The 15,796-nt window shown below is 36.6% G+C and overlaps 1 protein-coding gene across 1 annotated transcript in view; it reads right to left on the bottom strand.

Annotated features, from left to right (window-relative positions):
* Positions 1-15,137, bottom strand: part of PRMT3 (protein arginine methyltransferase 3) — a 157,771-nt gene extending 142,634 nt beyond the window's left edge. Inside the window, exons 1-5 of the mRNA XM_051966629.1 lie at positions 14,886-15,137; positions 14,620-14,773; positions 8,040-8,122; positions 2,887-2,936; positions 1,916-2,018 (exon numbers count right to left, since the gene is read on the bottom strand). Coding sequence (XP_051822589.1) covers positions 1,916-2,018; positions 2,887-2,936; positions 8,040-8,122; positions 14,620-14,773; positions 14,886-14,913 — 418 coding nt within the window. The 5' untranslated portion in view covers positions 14,914-15,137. The remainder of the gene's footprint in view (positions 1-1,915; positions 2,019-2,886; positions 2,937-8,039; positions 8,123-14,619; positions 14,774-14,885) is intronic.
* Positions 15,138-15,796: the final 659 nt, after the last annotated feature.

Below are 15,796 nucleotides of genomic sequence, written 5' to 3'. Positions count from 1 at the left end.
TCTTATTAAATACATTTTCTGCCCAAGTTCTTAAGCAAAGGATCAAGCAACGATGGCTCTGGTGATGTACAAGTTTAGCAACAGTTGCTATCTTTTATCTCATTCCCTAGTTTTTTAAGGTGTGCCTCGTCCAAAACCATTAAGGTCTAAGCCGTCAATGGGTTTGGTCACTTGTGACTCACAGTACACATTACTTTATATGTATCTTTACTTCCCAGTGACCCAGTTAAGTCATTTGAGGGCAGAGGCCACATCCTCCAACCCTCTAGCTCTGACTACATACCAAACATGATGATACGTGCTAACAATACAAAAAGAAAAAGAAGGCAGCCCTTGACTTCGTGGGGCTCACACCAAAATTGGAGAAGATAACACTTGTGGGAAAACACATCTGCAGGGGGCTGCAAGGACCAAGAATATTAAGATATATCTGTGCCACAAAGGAGAGGACCTCTATCCTTGGGAAGGGTGAAGCAGAGCTAGGAGTTGGAGCACAGAAGGGATCTGGATCTTTTTGGCATGGGAGGGGATATTAGAGTCAGTGTCCAATTAGGAGGGGGAAAGCACTAATTGTTAACACGCATGTAAATACGTGTGTGTGTACATATATGTAAATATGTGTGTATGCATGTGTTTTACCCAGAGAGATATATTCACACATATTTCTCTTTAATCCTCAATCTCCTTTTCTGCAGCTTCTTCCCATTGCTCCAAGTTCTAACCTTTGTGATTAAATAGAACAAGAAAGTCTAATTCCTCTTTCACCAGACAGCCATTCAAATATCTAAAGACAATTAACCTGTCTTCCTTAAGTCGACTCTTCTCCAAGATAAGAGGTCCAATTCCTTTCACCATTGCTTGTGTGATCTGGTCTCAAGGCCCCTCTCTCTGGCTGCCCTTCAGGGTGGCTCTCCAGCTATGCTACTCAATGTCCAGCCCAAAATTCAAGACCTACCTCAGAGCACAAAAATGCTAATGGGTTCTGACTGGGACAAAGTACAGTGGAACACTTGACCTCTCAGGCTCTCTAGATTATCGCTTCCAGTATGAGAAGATAATAACTTTTTTTTAGTTAACTGACATTGTTTACACACATTCTGAGAGCAAATATAATCCATTAAGGATTAGTCCCAGATATTTTTCCCCAGAAAAGGTTTTCTAGAGCCACAGTTGTCCAAGTGTAGAATTCTATACTTTTTAATTCAAGCACTTCATGTTTATCTCTATTAATTTCATCCAAATTTATGTGAACCCTCATTGTAGCTCATCTAAGTCTTTTGGGGTCCTGACTATGCTGTCTAATATATCAGCTAACTATTCCTCCCAGATTTGAGTTATCTGCCAATCTGATAAGCATGCTATGTCTTCATCTAAATGACTCATAAAAACATTAAAGAGAACTGGGCTAAGCAGAGATTTCTGAGACATGACTATAAAAGATATCCGCTCACTGATAACCAATTATGAATTCAAATCTTGTCAAGTCGATAGTGCTCATGATGTTTTCAAGATTTTAGCTCAAAAGCTGGGAGAAAGTCTAAAGGTTTGATTAAGTGACTTAACCATGGTCACACATGTTAAAGATTAATGAGATAAAGGTGAAACTAAGTAAGGTATAAGATCCAAAGTTACTTAGTTAGCAGATGGTAAGAAATTGAGTCTTCTGACAATGACATTTTTACTTTCTCTACTCTATGACACTGGTACCCTAATAACACAAATGAATCCATTCAAAGCCCAAATTGGCAATCCACTACCTTGACCACTCAGGCACCACATTCAATGATATATTTTCTCAGTATGTTTTGTTCACATTTCTTACACACAATGTGGCACTTGCTGCTATAGCAAATAGAAAAAAGTTAGTATGAATGATGCCATATAAATTTATGTTACTGTAACACCATAATCTTACCAAACTGAAGTAAAAGGTCATCTTCTAACACTGGTTTCAAATATTCTTCTTTCTCCCAAGGGACTGGGTTGGATAAGGAATTCAAATACTCTGAAGTTGGATTCTAAGAGAGAAAAAACAATCACATATTACTTTAAAATGCCTTTAGTCATGAGATTTTACTTTAGAAAGCAAAATATCAAGAAAAAGAAACCCATATTATCTTTTAGAATAGTAGTGTATTTATAATTACTACCTGCCATTTCTAAAAGCAGAATACTTTTTTGTACAGCAGTTGATACTTTTCTGTATCTAATGAACAACCAAGGTTTAATATTCTTTCCTGGAGAAGTGGGACTGAAGGAGAAAAAACTGGTATCATTTACATGTAATAAAGAAACAGTAAACCAAATCCCTAAATCACTAAGGAAATTAATTTCTGGTTTAACTCTACATCAGGATCTCATACATTGTATAACAGCATTAATGACAGGCACAAAACTTAATACTAATTATCTGAATGAATGCATTTTTATTTAAAATTCATCAAACTAACAGGTCCCTAAAAATCATTGTAACCCTGGTCTCACATCAGTTTCCCTTGCTCAAACAAATTAAATAAAACAGATTTAGTTTTATATTTTTTTTCTAAATGATACCAATTTTTTTCAAAGTAATGTTGCTGCTATTAAGATACTTTTCAAATATTTCATACATACATTGATCCTTTGTATATAAGTACTTCTCCAAAGGTTATGATTTCCCAAATATAAGGAATATAAAATTTAAAAATTTATAAAATAAAAAATTTACTCTTAGAAGACATTAGAGGAGACACTAATTTTCCAACCTCTGTAGCACTGCTAAATGATTTTTTACTTTTAAACCAAATTAACTGGAATACATAAGTTTTGTTCTTTTGTTTGCTCTTTATCCGTCTTACACTTCTGTTGAGAAGTTTATAAATACTGTAAATTGGGTCATGTACTTACCTTAAGTCTAATGAAATTTATTAGCTTAATGTATCCATAAAATTCAAGTCCTGCAGAAAAAACAAATTAATGATATAAAAAATATAGCTCTTACCATAATGCATTATTTAAGTGAACTGTTTCTGTAGAAGTTTGAATCATTAATCAATATTTCTATATGCCCATATTTATCATGCATTTATTTTAAATTTAAAAAATAAGAAAAAGTAATTTTAATACTTAGTAAAATTCTCAAGTTTCAGAATCTAAAAAAAAAAAAATCTGAGTAGCACAAATCTAAATAGCATCAATAATACAATATTAGAAAAAAAAATTTTAGAAACTTATTCACTTGAGAAAACTGGCAAAGAGGATACATGTTTGGACTTGGAATCAAGACAACTGGGTTCGAATCCTATCTCCGATGCTTATCAGGATGGCTCACTCTGGACAAGTTACTTAATCTCTCTGGTCCTCAATTAATTAAGATTTATCTATTGAAATCCAAGACATCTGAATTAGGCTTGATGAAGGATGTTTAAATTCTAGGAAAATCATAGATTCTTGACGTTCTAACATTCTGCTTTATTTCTTAAGACACACATGATCTACAAAAAATTCACTGTTAGAAGACATTAGAGATGACAAATTTTCCAACCTTTGTAGCATTGCTAAATGAATTTTTACTTTTAAACCAAATTAACTGGAATACATACGTCATCTAAGGATAAAACACAAACTTCTTAAACTGGAGTTTAAGCCCTTACATAATCTACCATTGAAAATTTTCTTTTGGATAGTTGAGGGGAGACAAGGAGAACATGATCAGATCTGTGCTTTACTATTATTTTTAGTTTGACATTTGGGTAGAAAGAGATAGAAAGCAATGGAGATCAATACTGAAGGCATGAACTGGGTTGACACTATATGAATGGAAGAAGATGGGCAGATAAAAGTGACATAAAAGGTAAAAGCAACAAAACTTGGTAACTGATAGTATGAGGTGGGAGAAGTAAAAAGAATGTCAAAATATTTCAAGATTCTGAGTGTTAGTTACTGGATAGTGTTTCCTTAATGGAAATAGATTAATTTGGTACAGAGATGATTTTAGGGAAAATATAATAAATTCCATTTTTAAGATGTTGAGAAATCAAGGATATTATTTTCACAGAGGGTAACAATTGAATTTGTGGATGCTAATGAGATCATCAATAAAAAAGAACTCAAAGGAAGAGAAAAAGTTCAGGATCCAGAAGAAAATCGACATAAAAGGCAGGAGGATGGAGATCCAATAAATATAGCTATGGAAAGATGGCCTAGAGTCATGAAAACAGCTATGAAACCCAAAGGAGAAGAGAGTACTCAGGAAGTGGTCAAGTAAGCAGCAGGAAGGTACTATCAAATGAAAAGATAGAAAAGGCTACTAGAATTAATTAGCAATTAAGAAACTCAAGTAGAATTAGAAATCAGACGAGAAATGAGAAGAAAAATAGATGGCAAAAACAGAAAAAAAATCAGAAGAAACTAAGTCAAGGATGTTTTACAGTTATTGCTAGGCAGAGGATGAAGTAAGTGAGAAAAATAATTGTATTAAATAAAATAGGTACTTTTGATTACATGAAAATGAATCACTTGTTTATAAACAAAGTTCAAGAAATTAGGCTAAGAGGCAAAGCAGGCAATTAGGACAAAAAAAAAATCTCTGTATTAAATATTTCTGATAAGACTTTGATAAAGTTGTTTGGAGTTTGTCTTAAGAGATCCTGACTGTATTGTTTTTTTCTATTCTACCTGATATCCAGGGGTGGAACCAAAGTAGTAGAATAGGGAAAAAAAAAAAATCCTGTCAGGCTCAACATTCCAACTTTATAATAATGCCTCAAATCAAATTCTGAAGCACCAATTTAATAAGTCATTCTTCAAAGGACTTTTGCTGATACGAAGGTATTTTAAAAATACGTCTTATGTACACTGATTCTTAGGATAAGCACTTCTCCAATGACTATGATTTTCCTAATACAAGAAATATGAAATCTGAAAGGCTTCCCTTTTTTAGTTATTCTGCATGTGTATACGGGCCATACCCTTCCACTTCTAAGGAATTTATAAATTTATAAATGTTAATAATTCAGTCATTCACTTACTTTAAATCTTAGGAAATTTATTAATGCATCCATAAAATTTAAACCCTGTCAACAAAAGATGGAAGGTGAGACATTTTTCAAGCTCAAGAAAACTTAAGAGCTCTATGACACTGGGTATAGGGCTGGACCAGAAGAAAACACAAAAAGTAAACAAAAAAGGGAAGGTGGGGATGGTTGAAGTTCAGGAAGAGCCTCCCCAAAACAGATGCCCTGACAGTAAGCCATTAAAAGGCAAAGGGATGAGAATGGTAGAAGAGTTACAAGGGTTTGCTTTTTGTTGTGGAGGGGCTGAAAGAGAAATAAAAGCTTGTTAAATGAAAACTTTTTTTTTTTAAGTAGTGCATATATATGTACATACATAATGTGTGTATGTACACATCTAAAAATTTTTATTAAAACTTTTTATTTTCAAAATCTTTGCATAATTTTCAACATTCACCTTTGCAAAACCTTGTGTTGCAAATTTCTTCCCTTCCTTCCCTATACCTCCTCCCCTAGATGGCAAGTAATCCAATATATGTTAAATATTTCCAATTCTCTATACATATTTCCATAAATATCGTGCTATACAAGAAAAATCAGATCAAAAAGAGAAAAAACAAAATGCAAGCAAAGAGTGAAAATTCTATATTGTGATCCACCACTCAGTCTCTTCCGTCCTTTCTCTGAGTGCAGATGGATCTCTTCATCACAAGACCATTGGAATTGGCCTGAATCATCTCACTGTTGAAAAGATGCATTGTTCATAAGAACAAATCATTGTATAATCTTGTTCTTGCTGTGTATAATGTTCTCCTGGTTTTACTCACTTCACTTAGCATCAGTTCATGTCATTCTCTCCAGGCCTCTCTAAAATCATCCTGCTGATCGTTTCATATAGAACAATAATATTCTATAACATTCATATACCATAATTTATTCAGCCATTCTCCAACCGATGGGCATCCACTCAGTTTCCACTTCCTTGACATTACAAAAAGAACTGCCACAAACATTTTTGCACATGTGGGTTGTTTTCCCTTCTTTATGATCTCTCTGGGATACAAGCCCAGCTGTATCTGACAGCCCTTTAGGGATAGTTCCAACTTGCTCTCCAGAATGGTTGAATTGGTTCACAACTCCAACAAAATGTATTAGTGTTCCAGTTTTTCCACATCCCCTCCAACATTCATCATTATCTTTTCCTGTCATCTTAGCCAATCTGAGAAGTGATATACATTATTATTATTAATATTATTCTTTCTTCTTCTTTTTTTTTTTTTGCTGAGGCAATTGGGATTAAGTGACTTTTCTAGGATCATACAACTAGGAAGTGTTAAGTGTCTGAGGCCAGATTTGAACTCAGGTCTTCCTGACTTTAGGGCTGGTACACTCTATCCACTGCACCATCTAGCTGCTCCGGTACATATTATTTTTTAAAGAAAGCGATATGTAATAGAGATTTGAGTTATTGTATATAATTTTTTCATGTTATACTTTATAAATGAAAATATTAATTTTTTTGACATTTAAGTCCAGAAAAAAATAAAAATAACAAAAACAACAAAAACTTCATACACACACACACACACACACACACACACACACACACACACAATTATTTGTATCAGCACTTTTTATGGTAGAAAAGAAGTGGAAATGAAGTAAATGTCCTCTCTACTAGGCATGGTTAAATAAACTATATTATATGAATGCAATAGAAAAACCCATTGAATATAATGAATATATATAGAAGAAAGAATATGATAAATATCAAGAAGAATGGAAAGATTTAAATGAATTGGAATAAAGGTAAACAGAGCCAAGATATATATCTATAATGACTACAAAGATATAAATGGAAAGACTACCACAAAAAAAGGAATATGAATGCTGCAGAAGTATAAAAGAATAAACTTAGCTCCAAAGAAGAAATTTAAGACCCCTTTCCCAACTCTTTTACAGAGACAAAACATGGTAGACCATTCACAGGTGCAAAAAAACTGTAGTAATTGTCATTTTTTTCAATGTATTAAAAGAATCTGATTTCTTTTCTTCTTTCTCTTTTTTCTTTCTAGAAAACACACCTGGTTATAAAGAATGGTTCACTGAAAGGAAAAAGAGAAAGGATAAAGGAAAAAAACAAGGTGATACAAATATAAAAAATAACACTAAACATTTATTTAAAAGAAGAGATATACAATGACAACCTGAAGGAATGGCAGAGTCAAGTCAGAGTTTTTAAAGTATGTCAGATATGTGGGCTTGTTTGTAAGCAACAGGAATGATCCAGATACTAAGGAGAGCTGGAAGATATGAGAAGAAAAGAGAATAAATAAGCAAGTTCCCATGAAAGAAGTAAGAATCATGAGCAGAAGTGATAAGTGAGGGTGGCACTTTAGCATGCCCTAAGTACATGGACTACAAATATCCTTTTCAAAATTATTTAATTCAAATATAATCTTTTCCATCCCTTAATTTCCAGCAATTAGTTTCTTTCTCCATAGATTTTCTTCATATATGTCTACTGTGTATTCCTTAGTTCCTTAGTGATTACTTCAATGGAGAAAACAAAATAGTTCTCAAAGTTCAAATCAAGACCTGAAGAGCAATGCAATCCAGTCTGTCAACTAATTCTCAAGATTTTCATTCTAAAGACCAGCTCATATCTCAAAAACCCCAATCTCATTGCTGCCCTTGTTCTTTTATAGCCTAATTCACATATTATGAAATCTATGTTTATAATTTTCTTTCTTTTTAAACTGTAACACAAAAAAAATAAGCATTGAAACATCTGAAAAACCCATTTTCCTGGACTAAAACCGAATGACCTACAACTTTAAAAGGTGAAGTGACTTTCAATATGGATTTTAAATGATAAACTCTCATCAACCTATATTCTCAGTCAAAAATACTTTACTTTTATGAAACATTAGGTAGTCACTCTAAAAAAAGTTTCACTTTAAAGAAAATCTATAAAAAGGTGAAAAAAATGATATTTAATCTAAAATTTCAAAATAAAAATAAATCTTTAAAAAAAAACACATTTACCATGTTTATGAACCATGTTGTCAATATCAAACTGATGTTCAGACTTGCAGTGAGAAAATGTTTCTTCAGCAGAAGTGAATAACCTGAAATGCAAGCACAGACTTTAAGAGATACAGCCCAGGAAACAACAAGAATTCATATAACATTATTTCTCAAATCCTTACAAATATTATCTCATTTGATCCTCTTAAAAACTCTAAAAGGTAAATGCTATTATTATTCCCACTTTACAGATATGGAAACTGAGGCATAGGAGAAATGACTTGCTTAAAATCACAGATAGTGTAGGTCTGAGGCTGCAAATGAATTCAGGTCTGACTCAAGACCCAATACTCACATTTGATTGCTTCTAAATATTAAAGGAGTATCAATTTATACTTCAAAGAATCAATCATCTCTTCAAAATGGGTACATCATCCACTGATAAATGTTCATAGTCCTTAGGAAGACCCCCATATTGTATAATAATATCCCTCTCTTTCCATTAAGATCTCCTGTGCTAAATGCCATATTGTAGTTCTCTTAATATATATATGTATGTATGTATGTATATATGTGTGTGTGTATGTATGTGTATGTATATATATATTTGTCACCTGCAAGTCACCATTGCTAATAGTTTTCTACTTATATTTACAAGACTTCCATTGTTTTTGAAGTCAAATTGAATTATAATTCTGACTGTGGTATGCTCCTGTTTTATTTAAAACGTTATCCCTTCTTCTCATTTAGTTCTGGTTTTGACCTTTGTTCTGACCAGTTCATTTTCTCTCTTAGTACAATCAGCCAATTTTCTCACATCTATAACCAAGTGTTTTGTTGTTATTAAAAGAAAATTGTTTCTTTTGGGGGGCTCATTCTACCCACTGCCTTCTGACATTCTTCTTGAAGAAAGTTTTTTTTTTTTTTAAATAAGATGCAAAGATTCTTCTTTAAGCTTAAGAGAACTTGTATTTATTTATCTCAAACCATTCTCAGGCTGAAAAAAAAAATCAAAGGAAAATATCAAGTATCAAGTTTAAATATTCAATTAGTTTGCAGGCTCATTAATATAACAAACATTTATGAGGAGTATGTACTCTGCATCTGGAAGACAAAGAACAAAACAAAATAGCCCTAATCTCTAGAAATTTACTTTATGGGGAAGATATATGTTAAGTGGTAAAAAGAATTTCTCAATTTATTCAGCCTTTAGATGAATTTAAAAAAAAAACAAAACTTTTATTAAATGCGTACTAGTGCCAGCTACTGGAGACAAAGGTGAACAAGTCCCTGATCTCAAGAACTTAACCCTATAATTAGGAAAGCCAACATACTTGTTGGAGTTCAGATTCAAAATGGTTAGAAAGCCCTAAAACCCCAAGGATGAAGAGTTAATGGAAAGGCCCAAGAGTTTGTAGGACACTAAATAGAGTGTCTACCAAAAAAGGAGAGGTCTACTACCTATGGGCAGTGGGTTTAAGGAACCGTATAGAATAGGGCCACTAGCATCCCCTCCACTAAGGAAATCAGTGCCAATCACAGTATATTCATTGTGAGCAGGAAAAAAAACACGATGACAAAGCGTTCCATCAAAGGATGATTGTTACCACTGCCTTTGAGTGTCTCATCATACAAACCACTCTGTCAACTTTTAAATTTTGTTTCATTTTGGATAAACTTGACTTTTCCTTCCATCTAGCTGGAACTCTGTTCTGACAACTATAACAGAACTATTTCCTGGTTGTTGCACCAAAAAAATCAATTCATTACAATATATTATATTAATCTTAAGAACAACTCCATTCCTAAATACCTCTCTATCCTCTTTTGTCACACCACAATCAAAGAAGTCAGCCAGCATCAGAAGCAAAGAATTTTTTTTTTTTTTTGGCTTTTTTTCCCCCCTTGGATTATTGTTGCCAAAAATTCTATAACTTTCTAGTGATTAACATCTCCACAATTAGCCTGGTTCTCAGGCAACAAAATAATCTATTGCTGAAGTAACATTTGAAACCTTTCCAGTATGCTGGAACCTGCCAGGTTTTGCTTTTCATTTGTATAGGCTTCAAGAACACAGGGTCACCTCCAATGCAAGAAGCAACAAAGCAAGACTTTTGTAGAATAAGCATCTTAATTGACTTCCACTCAAAATTAGTCCTCAGAATCACAAGATTTAAGACCTGGAATTTTAGAGATCATCTAATCCAAAGATAGGCTAAGGTACAATTTTAGTTGTAACTTGCACTGCCCTACCTCCCCACCCCCATCCCTCAGCTAATTAGCAACATAGCCTGGACAAGAATCCAGATCTCCTGAATCATGGTCCAGGATTCTTGCTATTATATTATAACACCAGGTTTGAATTTCATTTGACAATCATACAAATATTTGTCCTTTTATTACCAAAGTTCATTTGTCTTCAAAATGATAGTTTTTATTTTATAAAGTTGTCTATTACACATAAAGTCTTTATTTTCTCTTTCTCTGGTAGCACTAATCAAGAATATTTTTTAACTTGGAATTCTTCCCCTTACTTCAAAGTGCAAATTGTACTTTTAAAGATTCTGAGCTGGCACACTAGTTTTAGAGATGAAAAAAAGTATAAGGCACAATTTATTAATCTGGCACATTCCCATAGGGCTTTAATGCTTCCAAAATGATCTTGTAGTGTTCCAAACCTACTTGGCATTCCAAACGTACATGGACATCGTGAGGTCCAAAGTTCTTTACTATGTGACTTGCAAAACTGAAGGACACAAGAGTAGGACTGCAGAAAGTAAATTATATTGAATAGCATTACTGAGAAGAACCGATTAAATGTCTCATATGCTTAGTACATGTGCATGAATTATAGTGTGAACAAAGTTTTTTCACCAATTAAGGATCTGTAGCACTCATCAAAGCTATCCCAAGGCAAGACATCTGTGAATCTGAGTATGATATAATGGAAAGCACATAGGATTGGGGGCAGAGGACACATGTTTGATACTGCTCTTAAACATATTATGTGACCTTGGGAAATCATTTAACTTTCATGAGGTGTGGGATGAGATAGTCTTGAAGGTCATTTTGCACTCTACCTTCTATTATCCTATTGCATAACAAGGCAACACTCTTATCCAGAGAATGGCAGCACAAGGAAGATAAAAAGCACCAGAGCCAAGGGTCCTCATTTTGAGCAGAAGCTCTGACATTTATTAGACATGTGAATTTGGACAAATCACATAACTGCAGGATCTTATGGTTGGAAGATATTCATCACTATAATACCATCATTCCAAAAAGATTATTTTATGGAGAACACACACAGGGTAAACACTCACAAGACAGTCAGAAAAAATGATTCAGACAGTTTTTTTTTTTTTTTTGGTCTCTCTTAAGAACTTTAGAATTGATTGTATAATCTGGGCACAGGACTGCCCAGCATGGCTTGCCCTCATTGGAGAAGGTACTATGCTCTATGAGCCCCAAAGAAATGTAAATTACACAAAGTTAGGGAAGCCATTCCAAATGTCCTGTGGCAGAACATTCAATGCTCGAATAGGTCTGATCAGTCACAGTGGACACACTAACTTGACTGTAACATCGTGATATCAGTTTGGTTCTGCAAGCATGAAGGGCGGCAACTCACCAACCACAGCAGGGGTTGTATGCTATCAAAAGAATCATTTTATTTTGCTTATATTCCCTGATAATATATGCACATAATACACATATATGTGAAACATGTAAATAAAAGATACATATGTGCACTTACATTTATGTATATGTATATCCATATCTTCACAGGGAGCATAGGAGTAGATGGAGCCTTGAGCCTAAAGTCAGAAGACCTGAATTCAAAACCTCAAGATATCTATCTGGTTCTGTGACATAAAGCAAATCACTTAAATTCCTCAAATTCACCTGTTTCCTCAAATATAATATAGGGATCTATCTTACAGGGTTGCTGTGAGAATCAGATGAGATATGTGTAAAGTTCTTAGCATAGTGCCTTATATGTAGTTGATATGATAGAAATTCTTATTCCCTTCCCGTTCCTTCTCCCCTTATCTCCTACCTTTAAGTCTTTCAGCTTAATATCAGGATTTTTTCTGAAAATTTCCAATTTCTAATATGACCTGCTTTCTTTTCTCATTTATATCATTTCAATCTCACTTTTTTTTTCCTTCCAGGAGGAATTTTCTCTTAGAATTTGTAACTGCCACAATTCCCAGCAAATAAGGCTCCTCATATCTGAAACAGGACTCTCCTCTACATTGACCCTAAAAGCAGTCAACCAGTATCCACCTGGAGGCCTCCAGAGATAAGGAGGCACTGTCTTCAGAGATTGCAGTTCTTACCTTGGACAGCTCTTTCACCACATATCAATCTAAACCTTCCCTCTACATAACATCCTTTAGTGACTCTTAATTCTATTCTCTAGGGTCAAAAAATAAGTCCAATCTCCTTTCCACACAATGACACTTCAAATGTTTGAAAATGTCTTCTCAAATCTTCTCTTCTCCAGGCTATATAGTTTTTTTCAAATGATTTTTCTAGAGTAGTTATATCTACCTAACAGTCCAAGTGTCAACCATCAATCCATTCTGTCAACATCATTCATAAATGAGACAACCCAAACTGAACAAAATACTACAAATGTGCCAACCATGGTGAAATGCATGTTATAGAACTATACATTTCCTAATAAATACTTGTACAAACAATTTCTGAACCCTAGTACAGGACATTATAATAAACTAATTAAATTTCATCAGATTTAATTCAAACCTTCCTTCTAGAAAAGCAAAACCTTTTAAGATCTCAATTTTATCACCCATCTTCAGATTTAATAAACATACTCTTAAAGTCTTTACCAAAAACTGGCTCAATCTCTTTAAATCTGTTTCTTCATCTGTGAAATGCAGACTGACTACTGGCCTATAATTACTTCAGAAAAGTTTGTAGTTTGGAAAGTATAACACTAGATACAAAGGTTTCCTCTTGCACAAATAACACAAATGAGAAAACTGAGGCACCATTAGAGGGAGCAACTTATTGGGGATAAATCTCTCAGACTTAAAATATCATTAATTGCTATCTCTCAAAATTTAATCTTCAGAATTCAAATATGACATTTTAAAATAGCATTTATGGCAGGTAGGAATCTTAAAGATTATCTATCCAACCTGTCCATTTAATGGTGTAGGAAATAGAGGCCCCAAAAGGCAATAAGAGAATGAGAACTACAAAAAATATCTGAGGTCATATGATTCATCCTCTCATTTAGTTGTCCTTTGTTTTCAAAGAAAACCAAAATGACATTACTATATAAGAATCAAGTACATAGTCCCACTGTGGCTGATTAGACCAACATCAGCTCAGAATGCGCTGCCAAAGGTAGGACATAAATAGTCCCTATGAACATTGGGACAGCTTCTAAAATTTTGCATTTCCTTTGGGCTAATTCAATTCTGTTTTGCTAATAGAGCACAGCACCTTCTCATTTACAGTTAAGGAACCAGCCCTAGAAAGATAAAGGTGACTGGCCCCAAATTGTTATATAGTAAGAGTAAAGTCACACACATAAAAACTGACAAAGCTAATACTGAAAACAAGGTCCTCTCTAGAAAAGTTCTTCCACTAAACCATGTTGCTTCCCTTGAGATAGGCTAATTAATTTAGCTTGAGGTCACACAATTCTGTTTCCTGAGACACTTCTCAGCAGACATTTATGCTAGCATTTAGATAGTCGTGATATTTGAGCTGGAAGAGTTCATCCTCTACTCTGCTATAAACATTATCCTCCTGGAGCACAGGTCTGACACACTTATCCCCCATGCAATAAATTGCAGGCTCCTTATTACTTCCAGGATCAAATATAATATTACTTTCTTTTAAAGCTTTTCATAATCTTGCCTCAAAAGGGCCTATTAAGGTAGGCTGTTTAGTGTCCCTACAAGTCTCCCCATTCAGGCCTCTCCTCTCCACAGATCAGACTTTAGAACCTCCCCTCACTCTCCAATCTCTAGTGGCTCCCTATTCCCTCCAGGATCAAGTACAAAATGCTCTGGGGTTCAAACCTCTTTGTCAGCTGGCTCCTGCAGACTTTTTCCTTCTTAAACCTTATCCCTAGAGGCGGTGCCCCTGGCTTCCCTCTGGTTTCTTCCAACTGACGTCACTCTTCCATTCCTGGGGTTTTCCTGCTCTTCTCTGCCTGCAGGCTTCCTTCCTGCCTGGCTTTCCAGTAGTTTCCTAACTTCAGTGCCTTCCCTTTCTCAGAATATCTCTAGACCTACCCGGCTTTTTATGGGTTGTCTCCACCTTTCTTTGGTGTCTAACACAGTGCCTGACACACAGTAGGATGCTTATTAAATGCTTGATGCTGTGACTTGCACTTGTGGGGTAGAGAGTAGGTATCAATAGATTAATCCACGTGTGGTCCAACCCACTCATTTTATAGAGGGTTAACTGAGACTTGCCCGGGCTTGGGATTTGAACCCAGGGTTTGCAGGGCTCTAAGCCCCGGACGGGCTCTCGTTTAACCCTCACAACAGCCCGGTGTCGTGGGCACATTTTACAGGTGAGGAAACTGAGGCTGGGCCAGCCAACGAACCTGTCACAGAACAGGCAGGGGGTCTGCTGCTTCTCGCGGCGGGGGTCCGCCTCCTCTTCCTCCTCCTCATCCTCCCAGGCCGCCTCGTCTCCGCTGTCCGACAATGCGGGCATCTCCTCCTCGCCCTCGGCTTCCTCCAGCCGGCGCCTGGCGCCTGACACAAGCACAAGACAAGGTCTGAGGACTCGGACCCACGCCCTACCGGCCGCGCCTGCCAAGCCTAGGCCGCTGCAGGCCCCCGTTGCTAAGGGGAAGGGGATACCCACCGGTGATGCCCGTTGCTAGGGAGCACATGGCGGCCGCCTGCACACAGGGAGGGGAACAATCTCTGAAAGTGGGGAAGACAGCGGGGAGAGGGGACACTGGCGTGTGGGGTCCGCGGAGGCGAGGGCGTGGGGGCAGCCGGCACGCTCTCACTGACGCACGCACGAACACACGCGGGAACGCACGCGGGATGGAGTGAGAGGCTCTGGGGCGAGAACGAAGGGCCGGAAGGAGGTGAGGAAAAAGGGGACGGCCTGCGCGTGCGCACACGTAGGCTCGCCTTCTTCCGGGTCCGCCAACCCGCAGTGGGCGGGAGAGGGAGTGTCACGTGGGCTTGACTCTCTTCTCCGCCCTCCCCCCACCCACACCATTTGTCCTTTGGAAAGTGGGTGGGACCAGAGCTGGTACTCGGGATGGTATCGTGACCGCATCCCCCTCTCTTGCGCTAAAGTAGCCAATTCAAATCCCGCTTCCAAAGCTTACTCTCTGTGACCTTGGGAAGGTGAAAGCCTCTCTGAGTGTAAATTTCCTCCTCTGCAAAAAGAGGGGTGTGGACTAACTAAATGGTCTCTAAGATCCTATCTGCAGCTTCCCTCCTCGGCCCCTCCCCAGCGCTGGAGGGAACGAAACAAAAGCTTCCCTGCTGTATTACTCCTCCTCCGCAGCCCCCCTCCCAGATGCTGCAGCGCTGCCACCAGGTTGAGAGCGTTCTGATGGAGGAGGGGGAGGAGGCTCTGCAATGGCCAGGGCATAAAGGATGCCCTCTTAAATTAAAAAAAAATAATAATAATTAAAAAGCAAAATTGCCCACGTGCGCCGCAGACTCCCGGGGTCTATGCAGATGCCGCATTCTCCGAGCTTCTATGATGGAGACAAAGCTAGAATGTCACTCCCCTCCCATCCATATCTAAAA

Source organism: Antechinus flavipes, chromosome 6 (assembly GCF_016432865.1).
Source record: "Antechinus flavipes isolate AdamAnt ecotype Samford, QLD, Australia chromosome 6, AdamAnt_v2, whole genome shotgun sequence".
Lineage (NCBI taxonomy): Eukaryota > Metazoa > Chordata > Mammalia > Dasyuromorphia > Dasyuridae > Antechinus > Antechinus flavipes.
The sequence above is the reverse complement of the archived record's forward strand: the minus strand, read 5'-3'. Positions and strand labels throughout refer to the sequence as shown.